At 44.6% G+C, this 14,122-nt stretch overlaps 1 protein-coding gene across 1 annotated transcript in view; it reads left to right on the top strand.

Annotated features, from left to right (window-relative positions):
- LOC134398778 (sodium channel protein type 5 subunit alpha-like) overlaps nt 1-14,122 on the top strand; it is a 297,293-nt gene that overhangs the window by 201,011 nt on the left and 82,160 nt on the right. Inside the window, exon 17 of the mRNA XM_063126285.1 lies at nt 8,820-8,951. Coding sequence (XP_062982355.1) covers nt 8,820-8,951 — 132 coding nt within the window. The remainder of the gene's footprint in view (nt 1-8,819; nt 8,952-14,122) is intronic.

The following is a 14,122-nucleotide window of genomic DNA, read 5'->3' as shown; positions in this document are numbered from 1 at the left end:
CTCCCACGGTCTCGGGACGCTCCCTAGTACTTATCCCTGGGAAAACCCGTTCTCGTCCCTCCTTCCTCCCGAAAGTCCCTGTGCGTCATTTGAATGCACAGGAACTCGGCCATGACCAGCCCAGATTTTCAGGCTGGTGTAGAAACGGCCTCTCTCTCTCTCTCTCTCTCTCTCTCTCTCTCTCTCTCTCTCTCTCTCTCTCTATCTTTGCTGTTGTTTACAGTGATTTGCAGTCTCTTATTTCCTCCTCAGCTGCTGCTTTACTACCATTTTTGTTTGCATGGGCATTCTTCTTCCCCAAGTGATCCCAACCAATCAGGGATCATGTGGGGAACACAATGCAATGCAACCAATCAGATTTGGGTTGTGGCAGTGTCACAGAGCGGAAAGCGGTCCTTTACTGCCAAAATTCCCTCTTTTGTTGTGGTGTACTGCAGCAGATATTCATATTTCCCTCTACTCCAGCCCAACCAGTCTCTTACAAACAGGAACAGATGCTGTATGTACACCAGTTTTCCTCTGCTTCCAGCAATTCCTGCCTCTTCTGGCTTCTAGGATGATTCAGATGTGTCATGGACAACTTGCTAAAGTTCCCTTTAGCTAGACATAAAATAGGAACCTAAAATGTATTATGTAAAACTAGGTTTGCTCATAAAATTATAATGTTCGATATATTAAATTTAAAAGTTTAGTTTATCCAGACAGAAATTACAAATTAACTAAGTGAGTTTACTTTTAAATGTTTTTAATTTTAATGATAATTTTATGAGCAAACCAAGTTATACATAATACATTTTTATCTTCCTAAAGTTACTTTAGAACTATAATGAACCCTTAAAAAAAGAATCTCACATATTTTTGACTTTGTCCAAAAATCTCTGATATTTCTGACTATGCACCACCCTCGTTATTCCCCCATAGCTTTATAATTTCCAGTAATTTTGAATCTCTAACTCTACTTCTTCAGATTGGAGGTATGAACTCATTTGTTTGAATGCCCCTTTATAAAAATGAAAAAACCTCACTGTATATCAGGACTGGCCGTACCATTGGGCAAAGTGAGATAGCTGCCTTAGGCAGTCAATTCTGGGTGCCAAGAAAGGACAGCAGATGGTTATTTAATGTCTTTTATTTGTTATTGTCAGGTAAGGGGAATGGTGCTTGTAGGATTTTCTGCCTCAGGTGCTAAAATGACTTGGATGGCCTTGAGTAATGTACACCTTGACTGGGGAGGTGTGAGGGTGGGCAGCATTTGCTGTTCCATCTCAGGCACCAAAATGTTTTGGGCCATCTCTGCTGCATGTGAAGGAGAGACAGAGAGGGAGAGAGATGTCAGAGAATGGTATGCTAGAATTTGTCTCCCTGAGATGCTAGGTCTCTACATGCAGTGATTTTGATTATTTCTTTGTATTTTATATAAAACATTTAAACCCCACGTTTCCATCCACCAGGATCCACAAGACAGTTTTGTACGGTGAGACATTCAACCATGCGGATTCCCCTCCACGATTTTGAAGTAGCACAGCTCAAACATGGCTTGGCCCCTTCAACAGGCCAAAGTTCTACAGATTTAGGGCGCAGTTCTAGGTGCGTGGGTGTGAATGCTGGTGCAATGGGAATAGCGGCAGAGACAAACTTCACCGCCTTGTCCTCCGATGCAGAATTTTCTTTGCTAGACAGGCCTCTAAGCCCACCTAGTGTGGTTAGGGACTGAGCTGAAGAGGCCTCAGTTTATTTATTTATTTATTTATTTATTCATTACATTTTTATACCACCCAATAGCCGAAACTCTCTGGGCGGTTCACAAAAATTAAAACCATGAAAAGCACAACAAAACAACCAACAGTCTAAAAACACAAATACGAAATACAATATAAAAAGCACAATCAGGATAAAACCACACAGCAGAAATGGATAAAGATTAAATATTTATTTATTTATTTATTTATTTATTAAATTTTTATACCGCCCAATAGCCGAAGCTCTCTGGGCGGTTCACAAAAATTAAAACCATAATAAAACAACCACCAGGTTAAAAGCACAAGTACAAAATACAGTATCAAAAGCACAACCAGGATAAAAACCACACAGCACAATTGATATAAGATTAAAATACAGAGTTAGAACAGTAAAATTTAAATTTAAGTTAAAATTAAGTGTTAAAATACTAAGAGAATAAAAAAAGGCCTTCAGCTGGCGATGGAAGCAATAGAGTGTAGGCGCCATTCCACAGCCGGGCTGCCACAGCGGAGAAAGCCCTCCTCCTAGTAGCCACCTGCCTCACTTCCTTTTGCAGGGGCTCACAGAGAAGGACCCCTGTGGATGATCTTAAGGTCCGGGCAGGTACATATGGGAAGAGGCATTCCTTCAAATAACCTGGCCCCAAACCGTTTAGGGCTTTGAATGTTAGTACCAGCACTTTGAATCGGGCCCGGACCTGGACTGGCAGCCAATGAAGTTGTAAAGGACTGACGTGATGTGGTCTCATATTTTATCTCATATCCTGGCCTCTCCGGCCTCTTCTCCTCCCTACCCACCGGAACATCCCCCCACAAATCCTCCCTTCTGAGACAGTGTTTTTGACCTCACAGAGCAGCTGGTGTAGTTCTTTCAGGGAGTGTGGGGCGGTTCTTTGATTCCAAGCTTACAGCAGTGTCTATGGCCTCAGAAAGGGAAATTCAACCTATCCTATGCCCCCTGGGATGCTCTCTCAGGGACCATAGGACTGCTTTCTTAGGCCATAGCTAGACCTAAGGTTTATCCCAGGATTCTCCTGGGGTCAAACCTGTTCATCTAAGTGCCGCACAGGGCATCCAGTGGTCAGGCAGGGATGAACCCGGGATGATCGTGGGATAAACCTTAGGTCTAGCTACGGCCCTTGGCTGCAATCTTGGACCGATTTACCTGGGAGTTGGCCCCGCTGAACTCAATGGGCCTTACTTCTGAGTAGACATGTATAAGATAGGGATGGATGAATTGGTCAAGTTTGCTTTCTACCACATTTGCTTTTTTAAAAAAAACACCTCAAATTCTTTTCACCCTGTTTATTGAAGAAATTTGCAAAATGTGGCTCGTTGTTACAGAACGTGAACCAAGTGAAAGCCTCACCCATATGCAGTGGCTAAATTCAACAGGTCCCGCTATCTGCAGCATGGAGAGGACCGTGTTGCCTCTGCCTGTCATGTAGTTGTTAAAGATGAAGAGCCGGGGACAGAAAAAAAGGGGGGGAACCCATATTGAGCAGCACAAAGAGGATCAGATACACAAGTTTCAAACCCAGAATTTCAAGAGCTAAATCCAATCCCTTTGCCTGAATGAATCTGTCAGTTTTGCTTACTCCCACATTTGAATTTTTTTTTTAAAAAAAAATGTTTTTTTCATGCCATTTATGAAAGCATTTGCGAATTCTGGTACATTCTTATAAAACCCTGGACCAAATGAACTTCCCACCTGTCCCTAGTACACGATTTGCACTATTATGCTGCTCTCCTAAAAGTGCCTGACGGAAAACTACACTCACACCGCTCCCGTCCTCCATTTGTAGATGCTTGAATTTACGGCCTGGCTTCGTTGTTTTGTACTTTATAAATTAGGGAAGCCACTGATTCAATAAATATTAGTATAATGAATACTGCCTTGGCAACACAGCGCTTGACATAAAACAATTACAAACCAATTACATAAGCCTCCCACAGCGGGAACCTTTGCTGTCAATAAAACTACTATTGTTGCAGCAAACATAACAAATTGTTTGGAATTCAAAGGAAAGCGATTCTTTAAAATATACGCCTTTTTTTCTGGGTTGCTCCAGCTCCAGCATCAATAATAACACTGCAAGGAGAGGAAGAATAGAAGGACCATACTTTCTAGCCCTGTCCCCTCTCTGGGGTCTTAGTCCCGTGGAGCACTTATGCACATCAGTTGGATACCTGCAGAAGCCTGCCATATAGTATGTCATGCATTGGTTCAATCCAAGAATAGTGGTCCCACCTCATCTGCTCTTTGTGTGTACCAGGCAGTGGAAGCTGGTGGCTCCAATGCCAGTGAAGCAGTGAATCTGCTCCGAGGTTCAGTCAGAACCAGTCAGAACTCTAAAGGAGCTATCCAAAGACAGCTCCTTTAGAGTTCTGACGGAAACACGGAGCGGATTCACCACCCCACTGACATCGGAGCCACCAGCCTCCACTGGTACTGGATGTTAGTAGTAAATATTTCCATTTTAGAGTTGCCAGCTCCCTGAGACTCGGTGGGTGCTGCTCGTGACCCCAGAGGTAGTGCCTGACAGAGTTCTCAGTCCTCCCCTTCTTCTTAGTTTCCAGCGCAGCCGAATTTGTGCCATCTTTCCCACGTGTTTTCAAAACCTCTGCATTACGCCTGTCTTTGGTATCACCTCTCAGCCCTGCTTTTTCACAGAAAGGAAGAGAGGAACCATTCAGATTTAGGAAAGGAGACAATTCAACTTCAGGATTTCTTTGTCTTTATTTCTATTTATTTATTTATTTTACAATATTTATCTACCGCTCCCCATTCAAAATTTCGGAGCGGTGTACAAGATAAAATAAAATAAAAACAGAATAAAACACTTTAAAATTGATTTTAAAAGAAGCAAAATGTACAGTGAACCGTGGCTGGTCATTAAGGAAAGGCTTCCTGGAATAATTATGTTTTCAGGAGGCACCGAAAGGAATACAAAGTTGGTGCCTGCCTGACCTCCAGAGGGATGTCGCTGGCACCCAACTGGGTACTGGAGTCTGTTGAACTCCCCCATATCCCCCCCAGACTCATTGGCGCCTTTACTTTGTGTAAATGAGGCCTTGACAGCCTCTATTTCTTTCTGCCCCAACCCGATGCCTTCCCATCATTCCTGGGAAATGGCTGTCCAGCACGTGCGTAGGGCATAAAGCTGGGGAGTGGCAGTTCCATTTCAACGCATCCTCTGTTTGAAAGGCAGTGCACGGTCCAAGTCCAGTTTCAGATAAAGCACCATCAGAAGGGAAAGGAGTCTTCAGGGGTCTTCAGGTTGTCCATCAAACACTCATACCCGGACAAGAAGGAGACTGAGCAGGCACACAGCACACCTGTTCACATCTTCTCAATATGGTGAGATGTGTTACTGTATTTCTATTTCAGCAATGTGCAACTAGACGTATAAATCAGTATACGAGTACTTTACGTGACTCTGTGTCCTCTTTTGTTTGTTTGTTTGCATTTCCTTGGGTTTTGCCAATATACAAACAGCCGCCCAATATGGGAGAAATTACTACCTTGCATCTGGCTGTTCAACTCAGAAGTGTAACTTATCCTTCCCCTGTGGGCCCCGAGAAAGAGTCCAAAAACCCACATAAAACCCACAAAGCAAAGATAGTTGTGCTGTTGCATGAGAGATAAACATAACAAAACAAAGCCACCCACAGTTGGGACATACTTTTATTAGGACTAGCCAAAATGCGACAAAAGTGTGCAAGCTTTTCGGTTCTTCAGAACCCTTCATCTGGATAAGCACCCAGCCTGATGAAGAGTTCTGGAGAATTCAAAAGCTTGCGCACTTTTGTGGCATCCTGAGTGGCTCTAATTGCCCAACTGTAAAGACGGCTGGACTCTGGAACAGATGGACAAACCCTGAGACACGGCAACTCTGTTTTCACCCACTCCCCTTTGCAGTTACATTTTGTGTCACATTATATTTCATTATATTACGTAAAGCACCTGAAGAGTCACTCTACTGCATTTTTAGGCATTGTATTTCATGTAAAGCCCCAATTTGCACAAAGGAACTGAATGCATAAAATCTTCTGTACTATGATTGCAATTCTTTGAAGGGAGGGAATGTCAATTAAAAGAAAGAATGAAAGAAAAGAAAAGTTTAGGCTAACTCCTTGTATTGAATTACGGTCCTTCCTTCCACATTCTAGACTGTTTTCCGACGGAGACAAAATTCCAACTGCCCTGATTATAATGTGATCTTTTGGCCTGCGGAGAACTGATTCGAAATTATGCCCTGCAATTACATGAAGCACTTTCTTAAGCACAGGGTAGAGTCTCGGGCATGAAAAAAAATCAATTTATTATAAGTTAAAATATACATTGAGCCCCATGCTCTCTGCAAAGGAAATCGGTAATTTAATTTTAAATTAATTTACTGTGAAATCAAAGCAGCATTTGAAAGAGGGTGGTTAATGGGAACACTTATACCCCACCCTTCAATTATTTTACAAAAAAAAAAGAAAGGAAGGAAGAAACAAAGAAAAAGAAGAAGAAGAATGCTTTTCTTTTGTCTTTACTGTTTGTTCAGTTGGAAATGAAGCCGGGTCTTTTCTTCTTCTGTGTTTCCCTTTTACTGTTTCCGACAGTGAGGTAATTGTAGAATCAAGGCAGGTGGGATAATAGCTGTGTTGTGGGAGGGGAGTCCATATTTTTAAAAATGCCAATAAGGTTACACTCTTCAAGCATGTGCAATGAAACATAAGAATGAAGCAAATCTAAAGGGCTGCAAAATAATTATTGTTTAAAAAGAGCGTTATACATGTAATTGCTTTTTAAACAGCTTGAAAGTCTCTGCTTAAGACCCTCCTTGGCAAAGCTTTGGAAACCAAAGAAAGCTTTATTAATGTTCCAGTACTAGGGGGTTAAGACACCTTTATGGCAACTTAAGTCCGTGGGGGAAACTGCATGAGTTGCCCACAAAACCTATGTAATGGGAAGCCGTGAACAGGTTTTGAATTCAGTTCGTAATATATAAGTCAGGAATGCAAAGCCTCTGTCCTGGGGGCTAAAGCCAGCCCCCTCAAGGGTCTGAATGGGTTTCCCACATGGTCACGCTCCCTTCCTTTGGCTCCACCCCTTTTCCTCCAAACACAGATTGTCTCGTGTTTTCCTAGCGTCCAAGCATTTTCCCCACATTCTAATAGGTTGGAATGCCTCTCCTTAAGCTTAGTTTCCAGCAGTAAGAAACTTAAGCTAAAATAGGATGGTATTTTTATCCAGCCCTTTTTGCTGCTGGCTCCGCCTCTTTTTGCTTTTAGCTCCACCCCTCTTGCCTTCATCCCTGCCTGCCACTGTAGTGCAGGGCCCAAGAGCTTCTTCGAAATGGAATTCAGCCCCTGGGCTGAATGAGGCCCAACAACCCTGTTATAGAGTACTTGGACACACATTTGCTCCTCATAATGTCCAACCCCCTGCACTGAGTGGGGGGTTAGCCTCGATGGCCCTATAGACCCCTTCCAACTCTACGATTCTATGATTCTATGTGGGGAAGCAGGGTGTGGAGGTTCCGCATGATGGAGAGGAAGGACGGGCAGGGAAGAGGCACTGAGCTGGGCCTGCCTCTTCCTCCCCTCTCCTTCCACTGGACCAGAGATGGGCAAGGTATGGCCCTCAATCTAATCGCATGCAGCACTCAGCCTAATTTCAGGAGCCATCAGCATGCCCTCAGTTTGGACCTCTTGGACCCTAACCCATCCCTTCAAAACTGCGAGGATTTTTTAGCAACTGAGGGCCGCAATTGTAACCGGAGTTGTAAATTGTATAATTTTAGTCCTAACTGTATGCAGTCTTTAAGAACATAAGAAGAGCCCTGCTGGATCAGACCAAGGGTCCATCTAATCCAGCACTCTGTTCACACAATTAGCTGTTGACCAGGGACCAACAAAGCAGGACACGGTGCAACAGCACCCTCCCACCCATGTTCCCTGACAACTGGTGCACACAAGCTTACTGGCTCTGATCCGGGAGGCTGCACTTAGCCATCAGGTCTAGTAGCCATTGATATTCTTCTCCTCCAGGAAATTATCCACCCCCCTTTTAAAGCCATCCAAATTGGTGGCCATCAATTGGTGGCCAAGCAGGCATGGAGAGAGGAGCAGGCAGAGGATCTGACGGTGTTGAGCAACTAGGACAACATTTACAGAGTCAGGATGGGAAGCAGGAACAGGTAGGGATAGATCGGGCTCTGCCAGCCATATGGGAACGATTAGCCAAAGCCTGCTAACAGGAAAGGGAAGTTCACTGGAGCGTGTTCAAAGGAGGGCAACCAGGATGATCAGGGGTCTGGAAACAAAGCCCTATGAAGAGAGACTGAAGGAACTGGGCATGTTTAGCCTGGAGAAGAGAAGGTTGAGGGGAGACATGATAGCACTCTTCAAATACTTGAAAGGTTGTCACACAGAGGAGGGCCAGGATCTCTTCTCGATCCTCCCAGAGTGCAGGACACGGAATAACGGGCTCAAGTTAAAGGAAGCCAGATTCCGGCTGGACATCAGGAAAAACTTCCTGACTGTTAGAGCAGTACGACAATGGAACCAGTTACCTAGGGAGGTTGTGCGCTCTCCCACACTAGAGGCATTCAAGAGGCAGCAGGACAACCATCTGTCAGGGATGCTTTAGGGTGGATTCCTGCACTGAGCAGGGGGTTGGACTCAATGGCCTTGAAGGCCCCTTCCAACTCTGCTATTCTATGATTCTATGATTCTATGTCAGGACAGGAAGTGGCAGTGACCAATCACAGCAAGGAGGGTAGAACAAGGCCAAGAACCAGAATGCAGCTTGACCCTAAGGAAGTTGGTGGTTTTCCCAAGAGCTGCATTTTGTTGTGTCTGATGACCCTGAAAAATTATTGCTAAAATGGCGTAGTAATAAGTATGTGCAATCTTATTTCCTCACCTTTGATTGCCCTGAGGCGCGCAACTTTTAATGAGGTCTTTTGAGAGCGGTTCTCTTTTCTCATCGGGTCGTGTGCGTTGTGTGCTTGATCCCCTTGCAAAATGAGCCTGCTGCAAAAGAAAAGCGGGGAAAATAAACACATCTAGGATTGTTTCCACCAGGACAAACAGCAGCAACTGAAGGGGCCGCGCTACAAAAGCCCAGCCGTTCGGAGCCAGGCCTCTGAGATTTGTGAAGAGTTAAGTGAGTTGAACACGGACAAACAGTCGAAAACGGAGCCTCCGCTCCCGTCAGTAGGGCAACCAGAGGTAACAGTCCATGGCATTTGCTGCCTGCTTTTTGCATGCTATCAGTTGCCCCAAGCTCAGTAGTGCATGCAGTAGACACGGAGGCGGGGGACGGGGGTTGCATGGGGCTCGTGTGCATCGTTTTATTTTTAAACCAACCTATGCATTGTCAAAGAAGAACAATGAGGAGTAGTCGCTGTAGCAATAAGAAGTACTAAGAGAATAAAAATACTGAGAGGATCAAAATGGAGAACTCATACAATGTCTAGAAGTAGAATTCGGGGATAGTTAATACTGTTGAGTTTCAGGCTCATGATAAGAGTTTTTACCTTTTTGGGACAGCCGGGCTGCTCTTCTCTCTTCCTGCCTCATTGTTCTGTGTTTTCCCCCTTTCAACCTTCACAGGGGTGGTGGGATTCTCCATTATTCTGGTGCACACAGGCTTACTGCCTCTGCTACTGGAGGTAGCACAAAGCCATCAGGACTAGTAGCGTTGATAGCCTTCTCCAAACTGGTGGCCTTCACTGCATCTTGTGGTAATGAATTCCATAGTTTAAATGTGAGAAGAATTCCTTTCTTTTATCTGTCCTGAATCTCCCACCTATCAGCTTCATGGGTTCTAGTATTGTGAGAGGAAGAAAAAATAACCTCCCTATCCACATTCTCTACACCATGGATAATTTTGTATACCTCTACCATGTCTCCGCTTAGCTTACTTCTTTCCAAGCTAAACAGTCCCAGCTGTTGTAACCTTCCCTCATAGGGGAGATGTTCCAGCCCTTTGATCATTTCACTTGCCCTTTTCTGCACTTTTTCCAGCTCTACAATACTTTCTTTTTTTAGATGTGGTGACCAGAACTGTACACGGTATTCTAAACGTTCCCCCCAAAATGCTCATGGCCCTGAAAACTTTACACTCTACATTTGAAGCCTTCCAAAAATGCCAACATTCAAATCTGCATCCTGAAATTTCAGTGAATTTTCACTGTGGTGACCAGTACTGTACACAGTATTCCAAGGCCACAGCTAGACCTAAGGTTTATCCTGGGATCATCCAGGGTTCGCCCCTGCCTGAGCACCAGATCCCCTGTGTGTCACCTAGATGAACAGGTTTGACCCCTGGACGATCCAGGGATAAACCTTAGGTCTAGCTATGGCCCAAGTGTAGTCGCACCATCGATTGGTATAAAGGCAGTATATTTATTTGCAGTGGGGGGCAGACCGCTGCTGGGCTGTGGTGTCCCAAGCATACCCCTGGAGGTCCAGTAGTATCTGTGCCACTGTCATTTCAATCAAACTTTCTAGTCAATAGCTACAATGTTTTGGTGAAAGGAAGCAGCAGCAGCAGCAATAAACTCTTTTCCCTCCCCCACCTTTAAACGCCTCTGTCCCAGAAGACAAATGTCATCTTTACAGAGCAAAACACAAGTAGATTCTATTTGTGACCGCTTAAGAGGAGATTCAGAGAACATGGCATCTTTCCATGGCATCCTGAAAAATGAGGCAGAAGTTCACATGAGGTGATGAATGCCAACATGAAAGAGCAATGCCCAAAGGATGCTATTTTTGAAGACTCAGCTCTGTGTGGGACAGTTCATAGCGCTAAACCCACCATTTTGTGAACAGGCTCTGTGAGACTTCACAGTGCAGGCAAGGAAAAAACTGCTTAGTCCCCGTGGTGACCCATCCCAAGAACATATGGCTCCCTGGTATAAATCGAGACATTTGTAGGAATTGCATTAACGGCTTTGTCAAGTCACTGAGAGCAGTGTCTGAGACGGTTAACCTAATAAGCAGAACTCACAAGAAGACTTAGGCTGCAGTCCTATGCGTGTTTAGACAGGAAAACATCCTACAATGTTCCCCACCTTGATCCAGAGGGAGAGGCGGGTAATAAATAAATAAAATTATTATTATTATTATTATTATTATTATTATTATTATTATTATTATTACTACTACTACTACTACTACTACTACTACAACTCCCAGCCTACCATTGCAGCCTTTAACAATCTGGAAGAAGGCTGTGCTGAAAATTCACATTTCTGAACTCAAAATTCAGGGTTACTTCAAAACTGGAAGGGGCAAAAGGGACATTTTCCTAAAAGTTTGATTTTCACAGACAGCCCCTAAGAATGACTTCACATCGTGATGTAGCGTTGTTCCAGGACACACCTATAAGTACCCCCTGAATGTTTTTGAATTTTTGGCCCCATTTTCGCCACCTAAGAATGGGCTGGCAAATTTGGTGGCGCTGATGGGGAGATACTTTACCTCAGACCTTTTCTCTTTTCTTTTTTCTTTACAAGTTTTTCCTCTCCGCCTTCCTCTCCTCCACAAACCATTGCATGTCTCTTCACATACCTGTTTCCCCTTCCTCACGATCTCACATAAAGTATGCTGGGATTCTAGTCCTGGTGAATCTGGACCTGGAATGAGGGACGTTGTGGCAAGGAACTTCTAAGGATACGCTGGAGGAAGGGGGGTATCAAAGTAGTTTGATCAATTTGAATCATTTAGGCCATGGCTAGACAAGGGGTTTGGAGGGCGACGATCTCGCGATTTTACGATCGCAAGATCATTGCCCTGGTTTACACGCAGCGAGCGATACTGCGGCTGCCTATTTTTTATTTTTTAAAGGTTTTTTTCTTAAAATAAAATAAATTTCCCCACTCTCCCCACCCCACCCCCAATGGGCACAGAGTTCCTCAGGAGCTCTGTGCCTGGTGCCCAGCTCTTGGCGCCTCGCAGTTACTCACAGAGAGCCGGGACAACCCGCGACGCCCACCCACATGTTCCGTGGTCTCGGGATCATCCCAAGACCACAGGAAAAGTGGTATTAAAGGGTAGGTTGATATCCTGGGGAAAGGGGGGGATCATCCCCCTCTGCTCCCGGGATGCCCTATGGGTCATGTGGACGCACAGGGACAATCCTGGGGCAATCCCCGGGATATGGCCCCGTCTAGCTATGGTCTTAGTTTATTAGATAAAATGAAATACAAGTGCCAAATACTTTTTGGGCAATCATCCATTGTCTTTGTACTCATTGGCTAAGAACGCTGAAAGCTGCTTCTTATAAAGCGATTGGGTCAAATACTGTGTGCATGTTTCCCCTAATTCCTCCAAAAGCATAAGGACCAGAGACTTAATTTTTTGGTTTAAGGAAACCCGGAAATTTCAAGGGCCAGTATTGCTGCCCCCTACCTCCATGACTTTGAGTCATGATGAACCATGATCTGCACATGCAGCTTGCTGTTTTCTGTTGATACCACAAAATGTTTCGCTGCCCTGTGCTCACACACATCCTTTTACTCGAGTGGCCCTTAAATAACTCCTATTCCTGAAAGTGCATTGTTTCTAATTGTGTTGCTTTTGGGATTCTCTCTCATCCCTCCTGTGGCTGTAGTGCTGAGTTCTGCAAATATTATAATCTTTCCTTTTGTCACTGTCTGGTTATCGGGCTGGGGATAAAGCTCACTGCAGCCCATGTAATTCTCTGTTTACCTGCTCACTCAATCTGATCTGTTTTCGTCCTGCTGGCAGACTCTTTTTCTACTTTCCCAAAATTGATACAGGGACTAAACCGGATGTCAGGAGGGAGGTCCTAGCACTGAGACACCCCGTGGGGCAGACTTGAAAGTCAGGGATGTGGTACTTTGGGAGAGGATGGTGTTTTTTTCATTCCTCCAGTGCCTTTTTCCCCAAAGGGAATGCCCCCCCCTCCCAAAGCTGCAATTAGCTCTGTGGGAAGGGTGTCTTCCCCCACCACCACCATTATAACGGGGGTTTTAAGCAAATTTTCTAACTGCACAAATGCCCTGTCAGACACACACACACACACACACCACCCAAGCCAAACATATTATTTCTCTTTCACAACTGGACAGATTATCACCAACACTAGTAGCACCTTAAACTTAAAGACAGATTGACAGGGCCATCTGGAAGGACAACAGACCAAGAGAAGTACACCACTGGTTGTCACCTACAGCTCCCAATTGAAACCACTGCAACGGATCATCCGTGGACTCCAACCCACCATCGGCACAGACACTTCTCTCTCACAAGCCTTGGGAGGCAGACCGATCCTGGCCTACAAACTCCCAACCTGAAGCAGATGCTAACCAGCAACAGTACGCAGGACAGAGATACAGACAGAGGGACCAGACCATGCAATAGAACCAAGTGCCAACTCTGCCCCCACATCTATTCAGGCAACACTTGTCTCAGGACCCAAATGACCCACAGACCATTTTCACCCGCACAGACAACCACCCCCCGCCTTTGCAGGATGCATTCCTGCTGCTGCCATGCAGCTAAACGCAGGAATAAACAGATCAGCCGTTTGCCACCGAAATTCAGCAATCTGCTATAGGGCAAATTTAGCTTGTTCTCAAGCTAAGTGTGACATTTTCACTGCTCCGTAAGCCACTCGGTGAAGCTTGCAAACGAGCTAAATTTGATCTATTTTCTACTCTGTAGCGGTAGACTGATTTTTTAAAAAATTAAAAAATACTGCCAGTGGGGGGGGGATACTGGGGTGGGTGGGGGCCACATGTTGCCCCCCACCCCAATCTGTAGGATTGTAGCCCTAATTAGCCAAACAAAAACGGCAGCCCATCTTAATCATGGCTCTCCTGCATTAATAATAATAATAATAATAATAATAATAATAATAATAATAATAATAATAATAATAATAATATAGTAGTTATATACCACCCCATAGCCAAAGATCATGCCCATCTTTTCAAGCATTACAGGGTAGTTCCAAAAAAAAATTAAAAACATTTTTTTTTAGCAAAGAGTCCCAGCAACAGAACGAAGAGGACTTGAGCTGCACTCCTAAACACAATTACTACAAAGGAAATCCAGCTGAACTCCATGGGGCTTCTCACTAAATATGCATAGGATTGGGCCGCTAGTGCCTGTGACTCCCAGCTGGGTAGCCATCTTCTACCCTCCACTTTTTTTTAATACTTTTTAATTACCTCCACCATCACCGGCGTCTTTGTCACACATCTCTCCCCCTTGGGAAGTAACTTGATGAGATGGAAAGGCAGCTGTTCTCTGCACTAACTTCACTAGCTGGGTAGAAGAAGGGACTTCACGCGACCTTCTGAAATTCCCTCTCCTACGCCGGTATCCTGCGTGAAATCTACATCATGGTCCCG

This window comes from Elgaria multicarinata, chromosome 1 (assembly GCF_023053635.1).
Source record: "Elgaria multicarinata webbii isolate HBS135686 ecotype San Diego chromosome 1, rElgMul1.1.pri, whole genome shotgun sequence".
In the NCBI taxonomy this organism is placed as follows: Eukaryota; Metazoa; Chordata; class Lepidosauria; order Squamata; family Anguidae; genus Elgaria; species Elgaria multicarinata.
Note: the sequence above shows the minus strand (reverse complement) of the source record. Positions and strands in the feature narration are given on the sequence as shown.